Source organism: Monomorium pharaonis, chromosome 5 (genome assembly GCF_013373865.1).
Source record: "Monomorium pharaonis isolate MP-MQ-018 chromosome 5, ASM1337386v2, whole genome shotgun sequence".
Taxonomy (NCBI): Eukaryota; Metazoa; Arthropoda; class Insecta; order Hymenoptera; family Formicidae; genus Monomorium; species Monomorium pharaonis.
The window spans coordinates 5,030,583-5,057,567 of NC_050471.1; the positions used below are offsets into that span (position 1 = coordinate 5,030,583).

Sequence of the window (26,985 nt, forward strand, 5' to 3'; positions counted from 1 at the left end):
ATTAAATTTACGAAAAATATAATAAAAATCGAATAAAATTCCAGATATACAGATCTTTATATTTTCCTTCCCGAAATATTAATTAATGATAATACTCATGTTTCTTTAATATAATATCTATTACAATGGATAATCTATGGCTTAAAATGTGCTCTGTACACGTTGGTTTATAGGTTACTTGTGCTGCGAATGTTTTTATTCGAAATTGTCTTTACAACAAAATGTTACAAAATATGTCAGATATAGAAAATTTATTAAAATTGTCAATATAAACAATTCTATTATTAGATAACTATTCCAATCGAGATAATGTGTAATTGTTTATTGTTAGATTCACAAGTGTTTTAGACTTATAGTTTAAATTTTAGAATTTTTAGACTGTGAAAAAAATGAATAAATTTTCAATTATCGAACGAAACATTCGGTCGCAGCTACGACGCATGAATACGAATGCTGCAAGACAAAAACAAACTCCGACTGAGTATTGCTTACAATTAGTTAGGTATTTGTCTTTGCTTTGTGTTAAATCAGAGTTGTACACATATAAAAACAAAAATTATATAATCGTATTATTATTGTATTGTTGGCTCAATGTCCCAAATGGAAATAGTTTTTTGAAAATCTCTTAATTGACCCATTTCATTGAAATTAATTAAAATGCATTAAAATTTTTTATAATTTATTATATTTATTTTATTATTATTTAACAAAAAATAAATTCTATGGATTTTGATGAATCTTGAAAAACTTTAATGAATTAAGCACAATTAAAGTTTTTTGTAATTGTACTTAAAGTTTGTGGAACAGTATCAGCAAAACCAGCCACAAGTTCCCTTTAAAGCCATGCTAATACATGTCATATTTCTAGGAAAAGTGATTATGAAAATTATCTCTGTACGCTACTACTACCACACAGTATTAAATCAGCAGCATTCGCTATACGTGCGTTTAATGTTGAAGTGGCACAGGTGGAGGATCAGGTGAGTGACAGTAGGATAGGCGCGATGCGATTGCAGTTTTGGACGGACGCTTTGAACGAGACTTACAACAATAATCCACCAAAGAGTCCCGTGGCAATGGAGTTACACAGGGTAGATGAATCGAATACATTATTATGATACATTTGCACAACTGCTGTTGGAAATGAGAGATCTTTCACATTTCTTTCATAGATTCTCCAGCGGTACAAGCTATCTAAACGTTATTTCAAGCGCCTGATTGAGGCACGCCTGAATAAACTGAGCGGCTCGATATTCGTGGACCTGGAATCGCTCGAAAGGTATTGCGATTACACTACATCGTCGATCTATTATTTGCTACTGGAGGCGCAGGGGACAACAAACGTCAAAGCCGATCATGCTGCCAGCCACTTCGGCAAGTCGCACGGTCTGGTTACCTTGATACGTTCTGTGCCATATAACGCCCGCAAACGAGCCATGGTATTGCCGCAAGATGTTTTGCTAAAGAACGGCGTGTCCTCTGAGTCCATCTTTCAGGGACGGTCGAGTGCCGGATTCAAAGATGCTGTACTCGAAGTTGCATCCTGTGCCAAGCGGCATCTGAAAGTGGTACCTACAGTTGCAATAGATAACTCGATAGCAAACAATACTCGTCTTGCGAGGGAGGGGAATTTAATTAACAAGTCACTATGTATCCTCAAGTTCTCGCAGTCTGCACATTTTTGCACCTAGATGAAGATAAAACTTTCTCGACTTTCACAACTTTATCTTCTTTGTTTTAGGCGACGTCACTTAAAAAGACAGCAGAAAAAGATCTTAACGTTCTATTTCTACCAGGGATTTGCATTGAAAATTATTTAGAGGAGCTAAGGAAAGTAGACTTCGATGTTTTTCATCCAAGGTTACAGAGAAGAAACGGTTTTCTTCCTTTACAGTTACTGTGGAGAAAAATGTGGTCTTAGGGTGACTTCGATCAGACTCCGGTTAACTTATTAATCTACATCTTATTCTATTTCAACCAACATAGATTAACTTTAATTTTCAACTTTAACTTTTTGTTTTTCTAGTTCTTAAAATTAGAAAAAGATAAAAAATTAAACCGAGATTAAAGTTAATTTACATTGGTAGACATTAATTAGTGAGTGATTCAACCGACAGAATTATTGCAATTAATTTCTAACTATACAATTTGTTGTTCCTAATTTCATCTTTCTTTTCAATTAAAAAATAAATTTATTATGTTATCTGTATTAAGAATTATAGGCAAGCTCGCTCTTAGAGTAATTTTGTTCAAACTTTAATTAACTTGTACTTTACATTTTGATAATAGATAAATTACAGTTTTCGTTATTATACAGTGAAATTTTGTTTCAAATAATTTTATCGATTAAATTAATCGTTGACTAAGTTAAAATAGGAGTTTGGTCGAAGTCGCCTTTATGTATTGATTAAAAGTTGAAATATATTCAAAATAATGTACGTTTAACATGTTTTATTCATTTATTACTTCGTCTCTGTATTTGATAAGAGTACTACTAATACCTTTGTTGGAAATTAATACCTTATCTGATACTGAATCTTCATACTTTACTGAATTTATCATGCATATATGAAAATCCCAACTTATATTGGAACACTGTAGAAAAGAAATTCCATTTCTATTAAAATTCTATTAAATTCTATTAAAATAATATTAATTTGAAGTTAGCGCGTTTTGTCACGTGATTACATTTAATTCGCCACTTCTGAAAGAGGCAGCTGTAGAGGCGCTGAAAATCATTACCTTTTCTTTTCAAACTGTTTTAAGCTGGGATAGAGCAGGATAGAGTGCGCAAGGGTGCGTAAAGTTACGCTGAGTTACGTACGTTGGCGTGGTCCGCCCCTGATATAACCGAAAAAGAATCCTTAAAACTAACCACAAATAGTCACTTTTATTAATGCAAAACAAAAGTTTTCTTTAACGAATTAACGTGTACATACGTGTTTTGTCTACAGTGCGTACGCGTGCAGACGTCTTTCGTTCTGATAATAGTTTTGAGGATTATTGCAATCATCCTTGTGTATGTAATTTTGCTGCGTCGTACATTGTTTTCATTTTCTGTTTAATTTTATTCTGTAATTATATCTATAATTTATATCTTTTATTCGTATCCCTCTCCACTATTTTGCTTGCTTTTGACAAATTTTGTGCAAAGTATTGTAAATTATTGTTAAACGATAAACATTTTATCACATCAAGGTTAGATTATGAGGCCAAAATCAAAGTGCAATTGATTGGTCTTTTCAGTTGAATGTTTGCACATGGCCTGTTCTTTTTCGCTGCACTGGTGCAACAAATTAGAATAAGAAAAAATATATTTGTCTCACTTTAACTTGTTGCACCAGTGCACCAGTATAACTAAAAGAAGCCAATAGTTTATCTCTTCTCTTTCCAATATAAAGAGAAAAAGAGAAAAGATGAATTGTACAAGAAATTCAGTTGAAAAGTACTGTACTAGTGATAAATTCTTAAAATATTTGATGGAAATATTTTTAATGATTTTATTAAAAATCTCTCGATTGACCTATTCCATTGAAATTTATTAGGATTTATCAATATTAAATTTTTTTATTCAACAAAAAAATGATAAATTTTAATAAAATTTAATTAATTTTAATGCATTTTAATGAATATGATGATTTAATGAAACGAATTAATTGAGAGATTTTCTATAAATTATTAAAAATATTTCCAAATTTCTCACACTTAACATAGACTAGGTACTTTGCTTTATTACAGATTATTAAAAAAAATAAAAATTTTCACTTTTATAGATCAAAATGTCTACCACATCGCAAAAACACAGAAACTTTGTAGCTGAGCCAATGGGAGATAAGCCTGTGACTGAGCTTGCTGGTGTTGGAGAAGTTCTAGGAAAGAGATTAGATGCTGCAGGTTTTGATAAAGTAAATATTTATATATTATATATGCTACACTTGTATATATTTAAAATTTTTTTCAAACATTTTGTAATAATTATAAATATAAATAACCAAATAAACATAATTAACCATAACTATAAATTATCTTATTGAGTAGCACTTGTATTGTTTTGTTAAATAATTATAAATCATGTTTAGAAACATTTGCTAAACAATTTTTGTTGCTTGAAATATTACTGATCTAATAAAAATTTGATCAAAGTTGCTTTTAATATTTTTAAATTAATTATAAAATACTACATTATATAATAATCAAAGATGTTAATTTAATATTTATAAGTCTTTATTTAGAGACATAAAATTGTAAAATTAAAATAATGTAAAATTACAATTTATATAAGTAAATAATGATTTACTTATATCAATTTTAATTGAAGGAAAAAATGGCAATAATTGCCCAATTTATTGTACACTTTATTGAATATGAATTAATGATTGTGATTTTTATTACATAGGCATACGTAGTCCTGGGGCAGTATTTAGTGTTAAAGAAGAGTAAGGAATTATTTCAAGAATGGATGAAAGATGTGTGTTCAGCAAACGCGAAACAGTCAACAGATTGTTATCAATGTCTCACTGATTGGTGTGAAGAATTTTTGTAAAGTAGTCTCGACTAGATTCTACTTAAATGTTCTTTTAACTCGTAATTGTTTGCATGAGGGTCAAACAGATCCACAAGCTGTGAATTTATTGCGTAACAAAATATTTTACAAAATGTGGAGTTTTTAATTTCTAACGCTTGACAATTATTATTTTATGTTTAAATTACACGTTTCAGTTTATAATTACTTACGAATAAAAACAAAATTTTACGTCAAAATCACGCAAGCTTTTATGAGTTAAAAGAGCAAAGAATTAACTATAAAGTTTTATAACATATAACATACGCAAAATAGAAATATATTTTAACATTTGTACAGTTTCAATTTATCTTGCTTATAATTTTGAACAGTAAACGTAAAGTTCATTTTTGCAAAGTATTAATAATTATTACGTGTTGTATTTTGGAATTTATTAAAACAATTTATTCATTTTGTATTGCATTTATTTAGAATAAGTTCTAATTAATAATCAGAAATTTCATTGAAATGCGATAATGATAAATTCAAGAAATTTAATATTTTTTTTACATCAAAATACACATACAGAAAAAGAATTGTTATATATTTTAAACAATACAAAAGTTCAAAATAAGTAATAGATATAAAAACGTTGCAAGCGTAAAAATATAATATTGTATAATTATGTAAACACGAAAATAAAAGCAAGATTTATTCTGTAATAACATTTTAATAGAGAAATATTAATATGATTATTTAGACAAAACATTCGCCATACATTTTATGTAAAAAAGAAAGTAATCCAATAATTTTGGACCATTTTATTCTTTCAAATTATTTTTTATGCATATTTTTGCTTTCTTTGACGCTTTTATCTACTCTATATAATTTTTGACCGTTTTTCCTTGGAATAGAGACTTGCAAGAAGGAAAAGGTTAAACTTAATAAAAGTTCTATATTATCAACCCCTATCGAATTTAAGGGGCACTCCAACATCCCCTTCCGAAGTAATTGTTTGTTTTTTTTCGCTGTACTGCTGCACTGGCAACAGTACGTGCAGCAAAAAAATAGGCCAATTCACAATAGTATTCGAGAATGTTTCGGAACAATCTTCTGCGTCCTTCTTCATCAAATATGTAAAGTAAAAAATTTCCAACAGCAATTGAAGATTTGTTGGATTCAAAGGTAAGAACCAATCACTCTCAATTGTTATTTAGCCGCTCTGCTTGGGTGCGTTCGGGGAGACGCTATTAGCGCTACCAGCATCAGTCCATCTTCATTACTCATTAAAAGTAAAACAAGGATAAACGCTAATAGCGTCTCCCCGAACGCACCCCTTGTGTGCTTCTCGATCGCGTCAGTAGTGGTGTCAACGATCGCAAATTGCAGCTCCGGTAGCATACAGTTGCATGGGGAGGGGATGAAACTAAGGGCAAGAACCAATCATATACTGAACACTCACTTATTCTTTAATATGATTGGTCTTTGCCCTTAGTCTGTATCCCTTCCTCATGCGACCGTATACTACCGAGGTCGCAATTTGCGATCGCTGATTAGTGGTTATGGTTAGTGTTGTTTCCCAGGGTATGCGCACTCCCTCTTGTAAAAACAGGCGACGATTTTCAGCGCCTCTATCGCTGTCCCCGGAAACCATCGAACTAAATGCGATCACGTGACTAGTCGCGCTACGTTCAAATCGCATGTATATATATGCACGTATATATATTTACATGCATTTTTAATTGTGGTTCATACAAAAACAATCAATATCATTTTGTAGTCAAAATAGATTGTGCTATATAATCTATAAATAAAGTACAGTAAGAAAATTTTGTAATGCAATAATACAATATATGATATTTTGACTACAAAGTGTAATAAATTGTTCTCGCATGAAACTAACTTTAAAATTAAGATTTTTATATAAAATTAAGATTATTAAAAATTTATAATATAAATATTTTTATTTTTATTTCTATATTTATTATAATTATATATACATTTAAATAAATTTTCTTTATTCTTTTTGTCACAAAGATTTTCTCTACATTATAATAAAATTACTAGTATAAGCAAATTAATTAAAAATATAAACAAAATAATTAAAATTAAATTTTCTTTCTATACACAATAAATTTGTATACTTCTTATATTAATATTTTATACAATTGCAACAAATTTTTCCGTCCCACTTTACAGACTGCGGACTGTCGGATACCTATTTATATAATATCCGGTGTGGTTAAAAAATTTGATGCAAAGCATATAATGGCTGTATTCTAAAATTCACTGTTTGTACTGAAAATGTATAGTATACATAATGTGAACTATAGATTTTCAGTTCTTGCAATGTAATTTGGAATACAGCCAAAATGCAACCACAGCATCATGTAACATTTAGCAATATTAAATTAATCCTTAACTGCTGGTGTACATCTGAGATGTCGCACAAAATGTTTTTTGGAAATAATTTGTTGCATATTACGCGCATGTATTTTTCTAGGATTTATTATTTACAACTCTACGTACGCAAGCATTTATGCTACGAGGGGCTCGATTCTTGAATTCATTCGCAAGAAAATGTATGTGCAAATACCCGCACTAACAGAAAAGTGACAAGTTTATTGGTTAAAAGCCATACAATAGCCAATAAATTTCCAACTTTTCTGTAAGAACAGAATTTGTGAAGACGTTTCTCTTGCAAATGAATTCAAGAATCGAGCCCCAGAGTTATCTCTCTGATCCTACTAAAAAACACGCCGGCAGTTAAGGGTTAAAAAATGATTATATATAAATAACTACAAAAAATTATTATAAATATTACTTCAATTACCTTTTTCGTAAGAGAATTGCTTTTCAAAACTGTAGAGCCTTTGAGAGCCTTTTATAACGTTCAGCTCGTTACACACTGTTGTTACACACTGGTTAGCACAAGTTATCACAACTGATCACAACCGTTGACTGTTATGGACCGTTAACACGTAGCCAGCATCAACGGTTGACAACGGTTGTCTAGCAACGGTCGATAGTGCTGCCGACTATCGCTGTCCCCGTTCACTAAAACCAATAGAACTTCCGTCCCCACTAAAGTAATAGGAGTGCGCATACCCTGGTTGTTTCCAATCTATGGTGTATTGAATCGTGGGCTTTTTTGCTCTTGCTAAGAGAGGTTAAATATTATGTATCGATACATGTATAACGAAATTGTTTATAAGAGTTATAGGTGATTTTAGCTATCCAGTTACATTCAAGGAGGACGTATGTGACATTGTTTGCAATATCTTAAATCTTGATCGTATAAAATTTTACGATTAAATTTTCGAACATGAGAATCGCCGTAGAAGGCTGTGCTCATGGTGAATTGGACATTATTTACGAAACTATACAGGAAATCGAAAAAATCGATGGGAGGAAGATAGATCTGCTTATATGCTGTGGCGATTTTCAAGCTACTAGAAATTTAAGTGATCTAAAATGCATGGCGGTGTCGGACAAGTACAAAGATATGCGTACATTTTACAAGTGAGTACTGTTGTCTGAGCCAAAAAGTTAAGAGTGTTGAATGTGTTCTTATACCGTTTACAGCATTTATCTACATTGATATCATGTTGCAGATATTATTCCGGTGAAAAGGAAGCTCCAGTGTTAACCATTTTCATTGGAGGCAATCACGAGGCGTCAAATTATTTGCAGGAACTGCCATACGGAGGATGGGTTGCACCTAACATCTATTATCTTGGATATGCAGGTGTGGTGCAGGTGGCTGGAATTAGAATTGCTGGGCTTTCAGGCATATATAAGAGTCAACATTGGATGCAGGGACGTTATGAGAAGCCTCCCTATACTGACAGTACTATACGAAGTGTCTATCATATCAGGAATCTAGAAGTGTTTAGATTAAAGCAGGTAGGTATTGATTATTATATATAGATTGATGGAATTGACGTATTTCCATATCTCTTCAAATAATTTTATTTCAAAAAATAATGTCAGATGGCAAATATAGTTCTTCTTAATTTTAGCTTTCCGGTAAAATTGATATTTTTTTATCACACGACTGGCCGGCAGGGGTAACGAAGTATGGAGATGAAGATACATTGCTGAGACGAAAACCATTTTTTAAGTAAGTTGAAAACTGGACGTTAATGTGAAATTTAATTATATTGAATATGATAGACATGATTCAATGATACGTTAAGATTTTAATTATATTACATATTAAATCATATTTTGCAATTTAATGTTTTAGGGATGATATAAACAGCAATATGCTTGGCAGTCCTCCATGTATGGAACTTCTAGAACGTTTTTATCCGTCCTACTGGTTCTCTGCGCACTTGCATTGCAAGTTTGCCGCGCTGATCCCTGAGAAGGGAGGACCACGAGTTACGAAGTTTTTAGCGTTAGATAAATGCTTACCAAAACGGAAATTTCTTCAAGTGCTGGAGGTGCGTGCACCGGAAGATGGTCCAGTGCAATTGAGCTATGATCTAGAATGGTTAACGATACTCTATTTGACAAACCATTTGTTGAGTGTCAAGAGCAGCATTCATTACATGCCCGGTCAATACGGCAGCGGCAGATGGTTGTACACACCCACAGCGAAGGAGAAACAGACCGTGTATGAGAAATTTGGGTCGAATTTGCGTATTCCTCTTAACTTTACCCGAACCATCAAACCGTATGATCCAGACGATATGAATAGTCATATCGAGCGGCCGCGACTATTGATAAACAATCAGACTACCCAATTCTGTCAAACGTTAGGTATTGATGATCCTTCCACCCTGCTACAGTTTATTGCAAACATTTCAAAGGATAACAGTAAATCGAGCGATATTTCGATGGAGACATCTGGCGAGTACACATCAGAATCCATGGAGATCTCTTTCGATGAGGAAAATGTGTTCAGCTCTACTTTCGAGAGCAGTTCGACACAGCATATCGATAGCTCGCCGACGAATCTGTCCCCTAAAAGCGATGGCAATGATTCGGATCACGGGGACACGAGTAAAAGCACCTTAGATGGGACTGTTAATAGTTCGACCACATTTACAGATTCTACTTCAATAGATGACAGTAAGTAACAAAATAGCGAGTATTTTTATTAACCTTAAAATGCTATCGCCACATTGAGTGATATTTATAATATAATTTAATGATATTTATAGAAAATATTTGTAAATTTTATAAATACATATAATATAAATAATTATCAAGAGAAAAAACAAAAATAAGCACACTATCAAATTTAATTTGCAGGTTGCAAATTTAATTTGTCAAATTTACGTATGATAGAGTTCTAGGGTTAATTAAAAACAATCTTACTGAGAAGTTTTTGAGAAGAATAATTAAATATTACCATGTGATTGTATGTTACAGGTAACGAACAAAATGGTTGTATCCAAACCGAGCCGAATTGCAAAAAATTCAAGCGTCGGAATTACTCTATATATTCTAGTACATTTTAACTGTGATAGTGTCTCTCTTAGGCTTATTTCTACTAACGTAGATTAACTTTAATCTTGGATTAACTTACTCTTTACCTTTTTCTAATTTTTGGAATGAGATAACAAATTAAACCGAGATTAAAGTTAATGTACGTTGGTAGAAACAGGCCTTATTAGATATCTACGTCTATATTCATTTGTTTCCATGTGGAACCTTTCTGTATTATAAATATCTAATTTGTAAATAAGTAAAGAACTTTTTATAATTGATTATATATATTAAAGCTATTAAAATCTATTTATTTATCATCCTTGTCGCAATTTCCATCATATTAAATACAAAACATTTATTATCCTTTTTTATGAAAGCTACGTTAAATTTGTTTTTATTATTAATAAATTTATTATCAATGCTTCAAAATGCGTTTATAATTTGTAATAGAATAATAATGATTGATTTTTCGATATTGTCTTTTTGTAATTTTAAGCTCTTCACACCTTGTGAGATAATCTCCGTTTTTATTCAGTTTTGTTCCGTTCTCTATTTGTTAATTCTAGGATATATTCAGTAAAATTTTATATCATGTAAAACGTAATAAACCGGATAATAAATTGACATGAAAACATTTTTTATTCATTTCGTAATGATACAGAATTAAATTCAAAACCACGGTTGATCTATAAATAAGACGAGAAATTGATTTTTTGATTGGTTCGATAATCGTATTCTATAAATGTGCAATACCACATATACATGATATAAATTCAAATAATTGATTTGATAAAAATTCACTCACCGATTGCTGTCGCTGCCCCTGCTGCTGATGCTACTGCTACATTCCTTTTCCGGTTTTGATTCTGAAAATGTGATAAATATTATTCCTAAACTCAAATACAAAAGCAGGTAAAGAAATGTATCGCTTGAAAAAATAGTATATTTACCGAGTCGCTCCATGGATGCCACTTTCTGTTGACATCATCCTGCTATTCTCAAACCGCACACTAATAACGATACTTTATTCGGCAATCCCGATATTACGGATAATATATCACACACGAGTAAAACGTAAACTGCGCGCGAGAATTTCACTTGGCGCGACCTGGCGCGACCGTTACATTTGAAAAAATACGTGAAAAGTACGGCTCGTCTGATTGGCAGCGAAAATCAACATGGCACGAAAGTGGCGTGACGTCACGTAACTTCGTGGAAACGCAGGCCGAGGAAAGCAGTGAGAAAACCGTTTAAATGAAAAAATTACGCGCCGAGATACAACGAACGGAGACAAATTCGTTTCAAGAATTTTCTATTTCGTATGCTCGCGCGACGACTAGTAGCACTTCACTTAATTGACACTCGCGATATTCTATCGAACATATCCCCTTCGAGTAAGCACTTTGCTTAAACCCGCACGCGAACACTGGACAATTCAATTTTGAACACGCGAGGACACGCACGGAGTCGACAGAGCGTCCGACCGGCGCTGGAGTAGCGTACGTGACTGCAGGCAGGCAGACTCGGCGGTACTCGGCGCTAGTCGGCGCCATTCGGCGTTGCTAGGCGGTTGACTCGCCGCGCCTGCGCCGCTGCCGCCATGTTGCTCCGTTGCTCCGCGCTCCAGTCACATACGCCACTCCAGCGCCGGCCGGACGCTCCGTCGACTTCGTGCGTGTCTCGCGTTCAGAATTCATTGTGCGCAGGTACGGTGTTGTGTTTAGAGTGCCGTCGCGCTAACGAGCCGCGAGCCATGCGAGATCCGTACCTAACAGAGATCACATTCATGTGTAAAGCGCGGCATCGTTTGCCTTCGATTTCGAGTGAAGTGTTCGCGTGTGCATTCGAGCAAAGCGTGGATAGAATATCGTTCGGTAGAATATCGCGAGTGCCAATTAAGAAGCGCTACTAGTCGTCGTGCGAGCATACGAAATTCTCGGAATAAATTTGTCTCCGTTTGTTGTATCTCGGCGCGTAATTTTCATTCAACCGCTCTCCTCGGCCTGTGTTTCCACGAAGTTACGTGACGTCACGCCACTTTCGTGCCATGTTGATTTTCGCCGCTAATCAGACGAGTCGTACTTTTTACGTATTTTTTCAAATGTAACGGTCGCGTCAAGTGAAATTCTCGCGTGCGGTTTACATTTTACTCGTGTGTGATATATTATCCGTAACATCGGGAGTGCCGAATAAAGTATCGGGCGATCGTTATTAATGTGCGGTTCGATTCGAAATAGCAGGATGATGTCAGCAGAAAGCGACATCCATGGAGCGACTCGGTATTCCGGAAAAGGAATGTAGCAGTAGCAGCAGCAGCATCAGCAGCAGGAGCAGCGACAGCAATCGGTGAGTGAATTTTTATCAAATCAATTAATTAAATTTATATCATGTATATGTGGTATTGCACATTTATAGAACACGATTATGCACGATTTGCATAAAACAGATTTAAAATATGAATGCATAAAATTGTAAAATTTACGGGTATAGCATGAAAAAGAATTAAATAAACGTGGACATAGCATAGAAGAGACCCAAAAAGTCATGCACATTACCTACGGGATTCATAGATATTTGACTACATAGTTCAATGTGCACATTTTGTGCACATAGAGGCGCTGATGGATGAAAACATCTAAAATGACGCGTGATCGCTCTCAGGAGTCTCGGGTTCCTCTCTGATTAAATAAGCACGCTATATCTCGGACTGTGGTCTGCTGTGGTCTGTGTGTAGACTTGTTTACTCCTGACTTATGCGTGTTTGACTCAACAACTGTCAATAAAGAATGGCACATGTGCATCTGAGGATGACGATTCCGGAATCGTTGAAGGATACTTACGTCGCACGGACAAATTGACAGCGAATTGTTACGACGAGTAAAATATGGTGGCAGGTAGCTGTGCTCCGAACGACGTGCCAATTCTCCATCATCTCAATCTCGACCGATTATCCTGAGCGCGAAAAAATGGACAAGTTAACTATCATCTCGGGAATATTGTTCCTCCTCGCGGATATCTCCGCCATAATCAGCATCGCCATGCCGGACTGGATAATTACTGACGTTGGCGGTAATTATCGAGATTCTAATCTCCTTTTTTTTACTTCTCTTTCACTCGCCTCGTACGTCATTTTTATGCCAGCCAGAGATGAAGATTAGGTCAATTTGAATGAGTTTATAGTTGCGAGAAATTCACGGTTTTAATTCTGTGTCTCTTTCTTTTCCCCTTTAATATAGGCGACACAAGATTGGGTCTCATGTGGTCATGTATGACCTTGTACAACAGACCACAGGTCTGTTTTAAATCGGAGCTAGAATCAGAATGGATGATGGCATTAGTTTGCATATTTATTGGTTGCATTCTGATTACGGCGACTATAATATTATTGGTAATTTCACACTGGGACCGTACTGTCATTCCTTTTGCACGCTGGGTAGGATTCGGCGCCAGTACGTACAAAAGAATATATAATAGATAGATTAACTTTATGTTAGATTAACTTAGATTAACTTTAATCTCGGTTTTAGTTCTAAGAATTAGAAATAGAAAGTAAATTTAACCAAGATTAAAATTATTCCACATTGGTGCATATGGATTGTAGCATAATAAAATATATCTTATATGTACATGAAATAATATTGTAGTATTTATAGAATATAAAGTAATAAAACAACTATACTATAAATGTTTTTTTTATAATATAGTTACATTTGGAAATCTTTACAAATGATGCGCAAAAAATATATGCCATTACAATACATTACGTTGTACATTAATTGATGTAATTAAATTGCAGTGGTGCTATTTTGTCACGCAGCAGTCATATTTCCAATGGGATTCCATATTGACGAGATTGGCGGACAACCGTATCAGTTGCCCAACTCGCATCAAGTTGGGATTGCCTACATCTTATTTGTCCTGGCTTTATGGATCACAGTAATTTCTGAACTCTTTGCAGGCAAAGTTTGTCTACCACATTTTTAGCATTGTTCCGTAACAGAATTATTTGTTAATTTCCTTCTACTGACGTTCACCCTGGGACCGTTGATATTATTTATTATCCTTTATATTCCTTTATATAATGATATCTAAAGTCATTTTTATTTTACAATAATTTTATAAATCTTTAAATAGAGGTTGTACTAAATTCTACGTATATTAAATAGATTAAGATACATATTAAATAGATTAAGATATCATACAATAAGAATCAATTATATAGACATTAGTATTTAATAAATTTTCTATAAATAATAATTATACATAGATAAAAAATCTATTAATTATTATATTACGACATAGATACTGATCTTTACTTATAGGGCTCGACACGCGATGCGTTTTTTGGTAGTGTTAGGGGCAGTTAAAAATTGACCAAAAAATACATATAACGAGTTCTTATAGCGAATTTGATTAAACTGCATTTAATCAAATTCGCTGTTGATTAAAAAGAATACGAGCAATATATTGAAATTCGACATTCTAGATAAAATTTTTTTATAATGATGTATACTAAATATGTTGATAAAATTATAAGAGCAAAAGATGTTAGATTTTAATTAATATTAAAGGAAAAACTGGAATAAAAAACAATACATATTTGAAATATATATGTATATATGTATATATATTTCTTAATCACATAATTAAATTTTAACATATGTACAGTTTTATTTTTGTTATTAACTTCAAATATTTATTTACAAAACTGGATATATGTGTGTATATGTATATATATATATATGTGTGTGTATGTATATATATATATATGTATATATGAGAGGTATTATGTTTAATGCATGAGTTAAAATTAGATTCAAAACTTATAATATTTCTTATTCCTTATCTATATTATACAAACATACATGCTTTGATCTATAATGGATGTGTGTGTGTGTGTGTATGAGTTACAAGAACTAAAACTTGTACAATTCTAATTTTCAAAATATTATTTAACAATAAAAATTGTGCCGCAAATAAATAATATTTTACTTGCGTAAGGAGGCAAACGATTAATCAGACTATAAAGTAACAAATTATCATCACATTATCATCAACACAATTTAAACATAATTAATAAAACAAGACATGTTGAACATTAATTTTTAAAATATATGACAGTATTATATATCTAGAAAAGATCACTACAAAAAATATTTAATAATTGTACATACAATCTTCCTGATAAGTCTTTCAGTTCTTTGTCTTGTCAGTTTTTCTTGGTTACTAAAATTAATTATGTATACCTGATTTAATTATATATACTTGATGAAAAAGAAATCCATGGAGATTTTGTCAAATAGAATGCGCGTGTATATGACTTGGTGTACATGCAGATTTAAATACGTGTGTGTGTGTGTGTAAATTTCTTCAATATTACAATTTTTATATTAAAAAATATGTATGTAATGTATAAACATGTACATATATATATATATGTTTATATTTAACATATACATTTAATAATGTGTTTAAAATTGTGATATTGAAAAATGACTGACAAGTTGAAATCGATTACCACTGTACAGGAGGATTATATAAAAAAATAACCTACGTATAATGTCTATATCTATACTTTATACACACATTGTCACAAAATCACTTCAAAATCTTTTCACACGTTTGTTGTTTGTCTTTATAAAGAAATGGGGAAACCAGTAACATTTACAATAATCTTACTCAGAAAGAATTATATACACACACAAGACGCTCTAATATCTCACAAACGGCAACGTATAAAGCATTTAATATATATAACGCTTTTTAGATTCACTAGAAAACGTGAACCCAAATTGGAACACTTGACGAGCCTTAACATTACCTACTTTTATTTCATGATTTTAGGGAAACTATGTATATAACGTGTAATAACAATCTTAATAGAAATATTTCATGGAAGTACAGCAGGTTCAATGTCTACTTTTTTCCACACTATTGTAGATAATATAAAAGCTCTCTTTATTTAGATTTCTATGTAGTTATAAATATCAACAAGAACTTTGAAATTGTAAAAAGAAGCTTTTTTTTCGTTCCATCTCAAATGGGACATAGTTTTTTCTATATAATAAATTTTATGTACAAAACTTTTCAATGTGCTTTTGCACTATTTGATTGGTTATTACCAATCGTGTCACACCTTCGATAGTATAGTAAGTAAGGTACCCTAGGTGATGTGGGCCTCAGTACATTACTTTCTGGGACACTTTTTACCGTGCTGTCGTCGTATCTAACCCAGGATCCATATCCTACATGGAAGGCATCGGTGAAATAGTGTCCTTTGGTGGCTTCTTTCCCGTCATGGTAAGTCACCGCGAACAATTTGTATTGTTTCTGTTTGGAACCCAATTTCTTCACGGTGTTCGGTGATAAAAATTCTGTAAATGTAAACATTTTTATGTTACACACTTGCTTCATTAAGCCACAGAAATTAGAACAGAATAGATTGGAACTATAATCGATATACTTACTACCATCAATTTTCAAATCGATCGGAAATTCCACAGTCTTCAATATTTTGGAGCAGCCATTGGAAAATTTATCGAATTTGTACACAAACCATTTTAGGTGTAATATGAGGATGACAGGCAGTTCTTCTAAGGTGACTTGTTTCCAAGCTTCTATCTGTTGTCTCGTCTTGCTGCAGGTCAATCCCTCTACTTGATCCTTACCGACGAGAATCTCGAGTGCATGTCTTACGGATTCTGCTTTCTGTTACAGATATTGTATTAAATTAATGTTATGCAATTACAAATCAATTTATTCAAGCATCTTAATACTCACTTGAACATCAAGTTGTAGAGTGAAAAATGGCTGTACATTATCTGTTGGCTGTTCTCCTGCTCGTGAAACTCTAGATCGCAACTGTCCGCGGAAGATATCAGACAATGGTGTCCTTTCAAATTCTGTACATCGCGTGACAGCACCTTTATTTTTTGGTCCCATTACCTATATCAAAATAGAAATGAATAATATATATGTATGCGCGCGCGCGCACGCACGTACGCACACGCACGCACGCACACAAAATGTAATAAACCGTAAAGCAGTGTAAATGAATGTAATAAATATAATTTTAATTCAAAAATACAATAATGTGGCTCTTAATAAATTTTGATTAATTTATTTCGATAAATAGAGCCCTGAAATATTTTGTTAGATAAATATCAATAATAACTATTTAGATGTATTCTTCATTAACTCATTAATACCCAATTTTATTTAAAATTAAAGCTTTTTGAAAAAATATTAGATAGCTATATATAAAGAAAAATTGGTAAGATTTTAAACAGGACAGTGAGATGAAATGGATTAAATATCTTACCTGCCACTCTTCCTCGTCGTTATCGTTGTTGACATTTTTCGCGTTATCGATTGCATTTTGATCATTGTTGACCAATTTTATTAACTAGAAAATAATAACGGTTTAGATTTTTCGATTAACATAAGGATTAATCTTTATTATAATAAATCTTAATAACTTTTTAGTTGTATTCTTTATTAATTCATTAGTTTACGATTTTATTTTGATTTAGAAAAAAACCTGGAAAAGTATATATTCGTACCTCTAACATTTCATCATTGATTCCATTTAAAAGACATGACAAGAATTCTTCCGCGTCTTCCTGCCGTCCTTCCACAGAAAAGGCACCAGCAGCCGAGGTATTCTTTAACATTGTATATACATATGATGGTTCAAATGCAATGCCGCTGTATATATCTATGACAGTATCTTCTCCTCGTTTATGAACTCTATCTTTTCTGGGCATACGGGCAGCTTCTGTCAAAGGTGAAAATTCACGAGCAAACTTGACCCTTTAAATAAAATTTAAAAAAAAATTACATATCAATGATCTATTTATTTCGAGATCTATAAAAATATGTTTAATATTCTAATATCACTATAACTCTAATATCACTACTTACATGTTATCAATCAAGGGTGTAGCTGAATTTCTGCCTCGGTTTTTAGGAACTGGCAAAGCCGTGAGAAGATTGTAGAATGGTGGGCAAGCGAGTAAAGCTTGTAAGATACTATTGATATAACAATAATTGCTACGATTTGTCAATCCTCTCGGTAATAAGCTCACTGTTTGCTTATCCATTTGATAACTTGTTAAAAATTCTGGAAAAAAGTAATATTTATTTAAGAAGTTTGATATTTATGTGGATTATTAATTCTAAAAGATTGATTTTTTGTCTTTTGTACTTACCACCTATCCTGTACATATTAGGATCATCATAACAATTCTGTAATATGCCATTCTGTAGAGTTGGTGTGTCAGATGAATCATCTTGGTTCTCTGGTGTGCGAATAGGACTAGTTGGTTTCTTTTGGACCGTTGTTTTTGGTGTTTCATTCTGATGAGCTACTTGTTCTGTAGGTTTGCATGACGTGTTGGAACTGACTGTTGTACTAGACAAGCAAACGGTAGTGGTCACAGGTATCTCCGATGTACTGTCTTTTCTGAAAAGACTAGCATAGGATCTGCTGGTTGTAGTTACAGGTGATGTTTCAGATGTAGATAATGATAAAGTATTTGATGTGATGGTTGATCCATTTGGCATAGCTGGGGAGTCATTTGGCGTTTTAGTAATAGTCTTATCTTTTAGTGCAACATTTTCCTCAATTTGTGCTTCAATTTTGTCTGTCATGATGGAGACTGGTTTAGGCGAGGTTTTTACAGCATTCGTTGTGATACTGGATACAGTTTCATTTTTAAACTTCTTATCTGTTTCATTGTTTTGGTTCATCTTAACGTCATTGTTAGTATTTACACATGGCACAAGAACTTTTTCCGTGCCATTGCAATTCTCATTTATAACTCGTACAATATTATGTTGGAGTTTTGCATCTACTTTTTCACTGCTGTCCACACTTTTTCTACTGGCAGTGCTTTCGTTTACGTTTTTCACAGAGGCTTCTGATGTAGGATTCTTTACAATAACGGTACTAACAACGTTACTTGACAAGGTGTTATTCTCATTTACTTGATGCGCTGACTTATCAGACATGTTTTGTATTTGTTTGTCATATGATTTAACGATCGGTTGTTTGGCGGGTTCTTGACATGATTGTTGAAGTGGTACAGATTGTGACTGTTGCACACATCTGTTTACTTGTGGTATTTGAGGATTCGGTGCTTGAGGATAAGTCGGGTGTGCTACATGTGAATTGGACGAAATCGATTGTGTATTGGGATGCGGATGAGGAATCGTTGAATATATTTGTGGGTAATAGATCTGTCCGACTGGAGGCTGTTGTGTAGAGACAGAATGATCAGGATAAATGTACATAACCGGTATTTGCGGATGATATTGCGTCTGATCGCCCATGTATCCAGACTGCATTTCGTTAGCAGGATTAAGCGTTCGATTGTAGTTATCTCTTCTTATACCTCCTCTACCCCTTTGATTGTTGCGCCGTCCATTCTCTCTACCATAATTCATCTCTTGCATCTCGGTGCTGATATTGTATCCATGGGCATACGCCATTCCAGACGCTGGCATATACGGCGGCATGTGGCCGTTTGTGGGAACATTGTACATTGGTGTTGACCATTCATTACACGTTATCATCTGTTGTGGATAAGTGGGCGTCTGTGGCATAGCTACAAATAAGATGAAGCAGTTTCAATATTTGAGGAAACTTGTATCCAAATATAAATTTTTCGATATATTATGTAAAACCATTATATTATCTAAAATATCATACTAGCTAATATTATATTATAGTTAAAAGTATTATTGTATTTTATTTATATTTTAAATGTAAAATAATAACGTATTATAAAAAATCATAAAAAGAGAATATAATTTAGAGAAATAAACAGTATACTCACCATTGTACCAATGATGTTGCTGAAGTTCAGGTACTTCTGTCACTGCGACAGAATTAACATTATTGTTGTTACCTTCTACATCTTTAGCATCCCATGGTAGTTTCAAGGCTTCGACATCAGATTTAAGAATGGTAATAATGACACGCTTATCACTTTCAGTTAAATCATGTAAATCTAAAAACTGAAGATCCATCTAAAAAAATATAAATATATTAAATATATTAAATATATTAAACATTATTAGATTTTACTAGATTTCGACGTATGACGTGTATCATATAATGTACTCATATAATGTAGTTTTCCACAATGTTTGCGATAACTGCAATAAGTTAGCCTTGTACTACACAACTATATACTTTTTTACCTACATTTAACCATTTTTATATAAATTTTGTACCACAAAACGTAGAAGAATATAGAATATATTCTCTTGTATATTTTTAATTTAATAATAAAAACTGTATTGAAGGACTTCTCAATACATTTTATAATTCAATAAAAACAGCTTTGAGACAGATAAAAATGAAGAAATGGCAGTATTTTACACCAAGTAACGCGCAGCGCGATACTATACGCAAAATCACTATTATATATATTAAAATGGAAAATTTATTGAAAGTTTTAAATGTATTTTTCTTTCAATGTTATATTTATCTACAAATTAATAAAAAGTTAATAAGTTTACAAAAATATCTAAAAAATAAAAAAAAGATAGAAAATATTTAGAAAGCAACTTACATAAAACTTACACTTCCTTTTCATTTAGATAAAAATTGTAAAAATACTTTCTTTATACACAAGGATAACATAAAGAATAGAAACTTGTAGAAAGAAAAAATTTATATTTTGTCTATGTAGCAATTGTTTATTTTATTTTTTGTAGACCCCTATGACTTATTGTTAATCTTTACGATAACTAATGTTTTTAAAAGTTAAGTAAAAGTACAATTTATTCAACGCAAAAACATTTTTCAGAAATATTTTCTAAGGAGCTATATACACCTAAAAGATCAAAGAATACATTAATATTTGTAAACTTCTTGTGACAAGTAATAAAGCATTAAGTAAATAAATCTTTTGACAAATAGAAGTGCATACATTTATGTAGACAATAACATGAAATTCGTTTCAAAGATATGAAAAAAAGTCTTTTGACTTAACGATTTAAGCAATATTTTCCATATAAATAATATATTTCTTAGAAATGTTAGCTTCAAAGTCTGTTGATTTCTCACTACTTAAATTTGGGAAGCAAGCTACTATAATTTTTTACATAGAGATAGAAATGCTCAATTTTCATTTTCTCTGCACATAAAGTCGACTATATAACAAAAGGTTTTTGAAGACAGTCAAGGAACCAAAAGTCTTATACCTGTGTGTCAACAGATTTTGATCGCTTGAACTAAACTTCATCTCTTTACTAAATTCTAAGATTCTTTAAATAAATCATACTTAAAAAAAATATTTTTGTAAAATCAAGAGTTTGATCTTAAATATGAACGTAGCTCCTTAATCTAAAATAAAAAATATGCAAGAGAGTATCAGATATCATTAATATTTATATGATGCTAATAACAAACGATTAGATATAATTTCGGGAGTTAAACACAAATGATAAGCTTGTATTGTGTCCGTATTCATGAATATCTTTTATTTATCAGTCCTATGTTGAATATTATGCCAATCACGGTATGCGATTATGGCACATAAACTTTTAATGGGATCGTGATTGGCATGACCAAATTCAATAAAAATTTAGAAAATGTGTAAAAATAATATTTATAATTCAAATATTGGAATTAATATTAAAACAGTCTAAAATAATAAGTGCATTGCTCATAATTTATGTAAAATGTAATAAAAACATAATAACTTTATATAATTTAATTATTTGTTGAGATGTGGATCTAATGTAAAAATTTATTCCGGCATAAATGCAGAGACGAGCATATTAAGTCCAGCGTTCAATGAATTAAGAATTTAATATTATCTTTAAATTGATGGCATACCAATATTAGAAAATAGAAAAGCGTTACTTTTAGAAAGAATATCTTTTATAAAAAATTTTTATAGATTTTTAAATGTAAATGTTTGGAAAAGTTAACATTCAACAGATCTTGCTTTGTTGCTGCTACATAATTAATTAATGACTGAAAAATTTTGGAAAAAAGAAAACTTATCTTTTGAAAAGGATAGTCAGTTTTCTTTGTTTTCTTTTCAGCCATGTTTCAACTTGTTGGACAAAAGTGACAATATAAATAATAAACGAAATCATGCTCTACAATCATTTTTTTAAAGAATTATGGCAGTTGCATATTTTTAAATAATCTGTTAATTTCTGAATCAAAACAGTATTCCTTTTCTAATTCTGATGTCATATGCAAAAATATATTAGAAGTATTTACTCCAATGTATTTTGGAATGGCATTTGTAGTGTTGTTAGTACTGTCATTGAATAATAGAAAGCAGCCTAAGTGTCACAATGGCTTCAAAGGCTTCAAAAAAATTATTTAAAAATTGTAGAGCATAGAATTCCGTTGAAATTTATTTATCAGAGAGAGTTTATTGAATGATATTGTCCTTATCAAGGAAGCAAATTTCCCTACTTTCTGAGACAAACAAGATATTCACCATCAATGTATATATTGATATTTTTTGCAACAAAAAATAAATACCAAGAAAAATATCATTTTTCAGTTGATGTAGTAAAACACTTTAATAAATAATACTCAATAAAAGTTTATTCAGATTGGATATATATAGTGACTGTAAAAGACAATTTTATAATATAAATTTTTTAAACATATCTCTCTTAAAATAGATTTCGACTACAAAATCTTTTTTTTTTCAGTGTGTTAAAGACACGCTTAATGCATGTAATATGTTGTGGAGTACGAACGAGAGCGTAACCAACAGCAAATTATTCCAAATGCAGCCATCTTATGTAGCTTCAAAGAAGCAAGTCACAAATCGAGCGACGATTAAATAAAATGTCTCTTAATTAATCTTGCGCTCACAGTTAGCTGGCAGCTGTTAGAACGATGAGCTAGCCGGGAACACGCGGATCATTCTCGAATTAAACATTCTCGAAATGAAATTTGACAAAGATGTCGTCAAGTGGCGCACGTGGAAGCGTCCCGATCGAGATTCTTGGGAAATTAATCGTGCACCAGAGCAAGACGAGTCCGTCTATTGATCACTTCGTAAAATAATTCGACGAACGCGTTAAAAGGGCGAGACATTGACTGGAAATGCTCGCCGAATTTGACCCGGGCAACGCGGTGACCTAACCTCAACGGCACATTCTACCGCGCAAAAAGCATGCACTTTCGCGTTTGGTCGCGCTCGCGGGTCAGCCATGGTGTCTCACCTCGTTTGGAGTATCCATCCTCACTTCCACAATTGGTACAAAACATTAAAAATAGCACGTGTCGTGGGGGGCCTGGAGCTCCGGTGATCGGTACTCGGCGACGGTCGCAGCTTCGTCGACGCCACACGATATTTTCACCGTTTCGTTATGGCGGCGTGGCACAATTTCGCGCGGTCGCGTGGTCCAACAGCGATGTACGAAAATAACGAAATTGCTGTCGATCGCACTCAGTCGTGGGACAATTAAAATAAAATAAAAAAAAACGATTCGGGCCGATTACAAGACGCGCGTGTTCATGCCTCGGCGGTCACATGCAGTATCCATGAGCATGAGCATCCAGTGTGAGAACGAGTATAAACGTTCCGATGGTAGCAACTGTCGGTATGGGGTACGTCTACATGTGTTTGTTCAGTCTCTCTGCTACCTGCGTAGTCAACGAATGGGGAAAGATGGTGTTTGACAATAGAACATTCAGAGTTTAAACTTTAGAAACGTTAGGGTGTCTTCCCACGCAGCAGAAGAAAAAAGAGAAAGAACGAAAACGGAACCAATCACAGCGCCTGTGATTTCTTCCGTTTTGTTTTTAAAATAATTTATATTGGTTATGTTATTTACATGAGAAAGATTCGTACAACGTAAACAATAATATGTGAATAATTGTATACGTAATTTTACACAATGTTTCAATATTCAATATTTTATGAACATAGAGATATTTGATTTGACTGGTGTAAAAGAAATTTGAAATTCTATAAAATCAATTCAGTAATATTAGATTAACAGCTAGTAAAAAATAAGATATCTGTAATTTGTGAGTTACCTTTCGTGTAAATCGACGCTTGCGAACACGCTTCCCGTTTCTGTCGCCTAGATGGCGGTTGGAAATTGGGTGCGAATCGCGCGGGAATACATGGCGTCTCTCGGTGACGAGGCGATGAGAGGGTCTTTCTCAGGCCTTTCGAATCAGTGATGCTTAAATTGCGGTTGTGTGGGAATTGCCGCCTGTTGCGTTCGTCCACGCGAAATTGCAAAAACTAAATTCAGCGGAATCGTGCCCGCGGCGTAGTCCGGATACATAATGCTGACGATGTAATTTTGTACACATACATTCTAAATTATTGATTTATTCATTACTGTGTAGAATCAGCTTTTTAAATCTCCTAGCGTTTATTGATTGAAATATGTTGTTATTTCTATATATATTTATCAATTGTCTTACTGGTTATTTTCTATTATACATATATATTTACAATTTTTAAAAAAATATTGACATTAATTTGAGGTTAATTTGCCTTAATTGGTAGCTGCACTATTGTTTGGTGCAATAAGTTAGAATGAGAGAAATATATATTTTTTTATTTCAATTCTTATCGCACCAGAACAACAGTGCAGCGACGAACAACAGGCCTTATTACTTACGATGAAAGAATGAGAAGGACGAGAAGATAAGAGGGAAACATGTAGTATTTATTATTCATGAAGTTTATTATTGCATGTATTTAACGTTCTTTATTTGAAGTATCACATTTACTTTTTAGATATAACAAATAGTTGAACATTATCGCGTTGAATGTTCTTGTGAACTACAAGCAACTGGATTCGCATCTCAGGATAATATGCCCTCTCTCTCTTTCTCTCTCTCTCTCTTTCTCTCTCTCGTATTTCTCACTCTTATGCTCTACATATTTTCACGTATTAAAAGAAAAGCAAATTTTATGTACATATTCACGCACATTATTTTAGATTGCACATTGTATAATTAATAATTTTATTCTTTTCAGATCGATGGTCGGTATCGCAGAAGTTATCGACCCACTTAAGTTTCACGTTCTCGTGCGTACGTTTGCGCGCAGGTGTCGCCAGTGTGGACGATACGCGGCAGACGCATTTGAAATGTAAACGGCCAATCAAATGTTTATCAAATTAAATCGGGCATCGCGTAAAGTGTGTGAAGTCGCGAATAGATAAAAAAACGCGAGTCTCGCATCCGCGTAGCCGGAATTCGCGTCTCGCGTTCGAGGCTGACGGATAAATATGGTAACGAGCATTCCGGCGAAGTTCACGAGTGCGGTGCGCCTTCGCCTTTTCGCGTGTGCGTCGGAAGAGGAAAAGTTAACCTCCATGCCCAGCGAACGGCGTTCACGGAGGATGAGGCGAGAGCAGAGAGGCGTTCACGAAGAATGAGAGGCGAGAGGCGCCGCAGATGCCGGTGGATGATGCGGGGGATCTCCGTGGGGTGAGTGTAACTCTCCTCTTAAATAATATAAAATTCAGAGAAAGTTGATAAGCCGAGGCGCGCGTTCGAACTTTTCACTCGGCGCCTTCCATCTCTTATTATAATGAATGCATATCGGCTTAGCCGCGGCTAAGAGGGATGGCCGTTGAGAACCCTTTTTCGAAGCTCTTCGCGAGTTCTCCGCGTTCGGAGAAGGAGAGGGGCTTTGAGAAAGAGTCCAGGTGACTTCCGGTAGACAGATCGGGAGCACCGGAAGCGACGTCTTCCGTCACCAACGCGAATCTGGACGGACGCTTCCATATTATGCGCGATAACTGTAGGTACCCCCCGTGCAGCGGAAACGTCGCGCTGCACTTTTGCGACGAATTATCGTCGGGTTGCTGCATTTGAATATTTTCAAATTTTTGTGTACGAGAAATCGGCGTAGTTTTTCCCGCTAAGAACTTTTTTTTTGTTTGTTATTCGATTGACTATTCGAAAAGCCGGTGAGGAAATTGCCGGTCAAATTCGGCATTGCAGGCTTCACATAAATTTCATCACGTTCGGCGACCGACTCTCTGTCTCCCGGAATATTTTTTTTTGTCCTCGTCTGCCGGTAGAAGTTACAGGAGAGGGTTGGTCTTCAACAAGTTTAATTCGAAATGTCAGTGCCAGATTGCGTTCGTCGAACCACATGTTGCCAACTGACTTCCCGCAAAGCCGCGCGCACACCCGCACGTAACATACCGTCGAATATTCCCGCTACTATTATTACTATCCGCGGCTATGCCGCGCTGTTCGATAACGGAGGGCTGTTCGTTTCCATCCGCGTGACGCGCAATCTCGGATATTTAGGGATTCAAACAAAAATGTCGCGGATGTCACGTCGTGTCGCAGTACGAATCCGAATACAGGGAAAGAGCAGAACAAAAAAATTGCGTGCAAAAATTTGCGGTCGGTCTTCTGAGTTTTCGGTTGAAATATGAGACTAATTTTTTTAAAAAATATATAATATATAAAATATAAAAGATGAAATTACTTTCTATAAAGAGAACTGTTTTCAAATTACACGCATTTTCGTACCGGTTTAGCTTTGAAATTCTCACGTTTGCAAAACCTCGTTGTGCAATACGCTTTTAAACTACGTCTTTGGAGATGCGATTCGATACGGATTTCAAAATTTGTACGGGAAACGTGGATGCTCTTGAGCATAAAGAAATGCCCACACTGGGAGAACGCGCGATTAAATTACGATTGAATTCGTTTAACGGAATTAGCGGAAGTGGAGAATTATGCCGTGAAAGTTTCAGCGCGTGGGCGCAGTAAAGCCTAACCGCAACCTTTATTAACATGGAGGGAGAAAATAAAAGCCGAGGAGACAAATGGCCTTTGGTACCATTAAATCATCCCAAAAAACTTAGTAATTTAATAAGCAATTTCATGTAAATTTTGAGGTCGTTACGGTAATGGCTTGCTGCTGCTGGCCAAGATTTTCGGGCGTTTTAAGCCTCCGCATAATATTGATGCCGCGAGATACACGTACGATTTTAATTCTTATAAAAATACAGGACGTCGGTCTCGTTGGAGCAACGCTGTTATCTATTGTTCTCGAAAT

At 33.7% G+C, this 26,985-nt stretch overlaps 5 protein-coding genes and 1 long non-coding RNA gene across 7 annotated transcripts in view; 4 read left to right on the plus strand and 2 right to left on the minus strand.

The window, feature by feature from the left end:
• Positions 1-15: 15 nt before the first annotated feature.
• On the plus strand, positions 16-2,445 carry LOC105829281 (NADH dehydrogenase (ubiquinone) complex I, assembly factor 6). 2 transcript variants are annotated; one of them, XM_028192543.2, is made up of 5 exons: positions 16-502; positions 869-1,091; positions 1,173-1,439; positions 1,497-1,568; positions 1,742-2,445. In XM_028192543.2, the coding sequence occupies exons 1-5, from the start codon at positions 390-392 to the stop codon at positions 1,919-1,921; spliced, it is 855 nt and encodes a 284-aa protein (XP_028048344.1). In that variant the 5' UTR covers positions 16-389; the 3' UTR covers positions 1,922-2,445. The 2 variants fall into 2 exon arrangements, with proteins under 2 accessions (XP_028048344.1, XP_012523456.1); XM_012668002.3 differs by having other exon boundaries at positions 22-502; positions 1,173-1,568; positions 1,742-2,442.
• Positions 2,115-2,834, minus strand: LOC118645571. The gene is made up of 2 exons (XR_004963283.1): positions 2,743-2,834; positions 2,115-2,595 (listed from the first exon to the last, which is right to left on the minus strand). It is a non-coding gene; the product is annotated as an uncharacterized LOC118645571 (long non-coding RNA).
• On the plus strand, positions 2,835-4,975 carry LOC105829283 (barrier-to-autointegration factor). The gene is made up of 3 exons (XM_012668004.3): positions 2,835-3,019; positions 3,774-3,905; positions 4,397-4,975. The coding sequence occupies exons 2-3, from the start codon at positions 3,780-3,782 to the stop codon at positions 4,541-4,543; spliced, it is 273 nt and encodes a 90-aa protein (XP_012523458.1). The 5' UTR covers positions 2,835-3,019; positions 3,774-3,779; the 3' UTR covers positions 4,544-4,975.
• A 2,636-nt stretch (positions 4,976-7,611) lies between these two features.
• On the plus strand, positions 7,612-14,508 carry LOC105830368 (lariat debranching enzyme). Its single transcript, XM_036286949.1, has 8 exons — positions 7,612-8,023; positions 8,116-8,407; positions 8,524-8,624; positions 8,751-9,580; positions 9,884-9,969; positions 12,802-13,012; positions 13,180-13,392; positions 13,740-14,508. The coding sequence occupies exons 1-8, from the start codon at positions 7,827-7,829 to the stop codon at positions 13,925-13,927; spliced, it is 2,118 nt and encodes a 705-aa protein (XP_036142842.1). The 5' UTR covers positions 7,612-7,826; the 3' UTR covers positions 13,928-14,508.
• A 245-nt stretch (positions 14,509-14,753) lies between these two features.
• On the minus strand, positions 14,754-23,513 carry LOC105837495 (ubiquitin carboxyl-terminal hydrolase 10). Its single transcript, XM_012682336.3, has 9 exons — positions 23,156-23,513; positions 19,783-19,975; positions 18,154-19,551; positions 17,867-18,065; positions 17,506-17,755; positions 17,265-17,348; positions 16,724-16,888; positions 16,411-16,651; positions 14,754-16,317 (listed from the first exon to the last, which is right to left on the minus strand). The coding sequence occupies exons 1-9, from the start codon at positions 23,171-23,173 to the stop codon at positions 16,031-16,033; spliced, it is 2,835 nt and encodes a 944-aa protein (XP_012537790.1). The 5' UTR covers positions 23,174-23,513; the 3' UTR covers positions 14,754-16,030.
• Positions 23,514-23,554: 41 nt separating this feature from the next.
• The window catches only part of LOC118645670, a 297,612-nt gene continuing 294,181 nt past the window's right edge, over positions 23,555-26,985 (plus strand). Inside the window, exons 1-2 of the mRNA XM_036287271.1 lie at positions 23,555-24,244; positions 24,937-25,391. The gene's annotated coding sequence lies outside the window, so the exon portion shown is untranslated. The remainder of the gene's footprint in view (positions 24,245-24,936; positions 25,392-26,985) is intronic.

Coding starts and splice junctions, on each gene's coding strand:
- LOC105829281 (XM_012668002.3), top strand. CDS start 390: ATGAATAAATTTTCAATTATCGAACGAAACATTCGGTCGCAGCTACGA. Junction 503..868: donor TATTGCTTACAATTAGTTAG/GTATTTGTCTTT, acceptor TCATATTTCTAG/GAAAAGTGATTATGAAAATT. Junction 1,092..1,172: donor TGGCAATGGAGTTACACAGG/GTAGATGAATCG, acceptor TTTCTTTCATAG/ATTCTCCAGCGGTACAAGCT.
- LOC105829283 (XM_012668004.3), top strand. CDS start 3,780: ATGTCTACCACATCGCAAAAACACAGAAACTTTGTAGCTGAGCCAATG. Junction 3,906..4,396: donor ATGCTGCAGGTTTTGATAAA/GTAAATATTTAT, acceptor TTTATTACATAG/GCATACGTAGTCCTGGGGCA.
- LOC105830368 (XM_036286949.1), top strand. CDS start 7,827: ATGAGAATCGCCGTAGAAGGCTGTGCTCATGGTGAATTGGACATTATT. Junction 9,581..9,883: donor TTCTACTTCAATAGATGACA/GTAAGTAACAAA, acceptor TGTATGTTACAG/GTAACGAACAAAATGGTTGT. Junction 13,013..13,179: donor GATAATTACTGACGTTGGCG/GTAATTATCGAG, acceptor CCTTTAATATAG/GCGACACAAGATTGGGTCTC.
- LOC105837495 (XM_012682336.3), bottom strand. Junction 17,349..17,505: donor TCAATGATGAAATGTTAGAG/GTACGAATATAT, acceptor ATTATTTTCTAG/TTAATAAAATTGGTCAACAA. Junction 16,318..16,410: donor CGATTTGAAAATTGATGGTA/GTAAGTATATCG, acceptor TTACATTTACAG/AATTTTTATCACCGAACACC.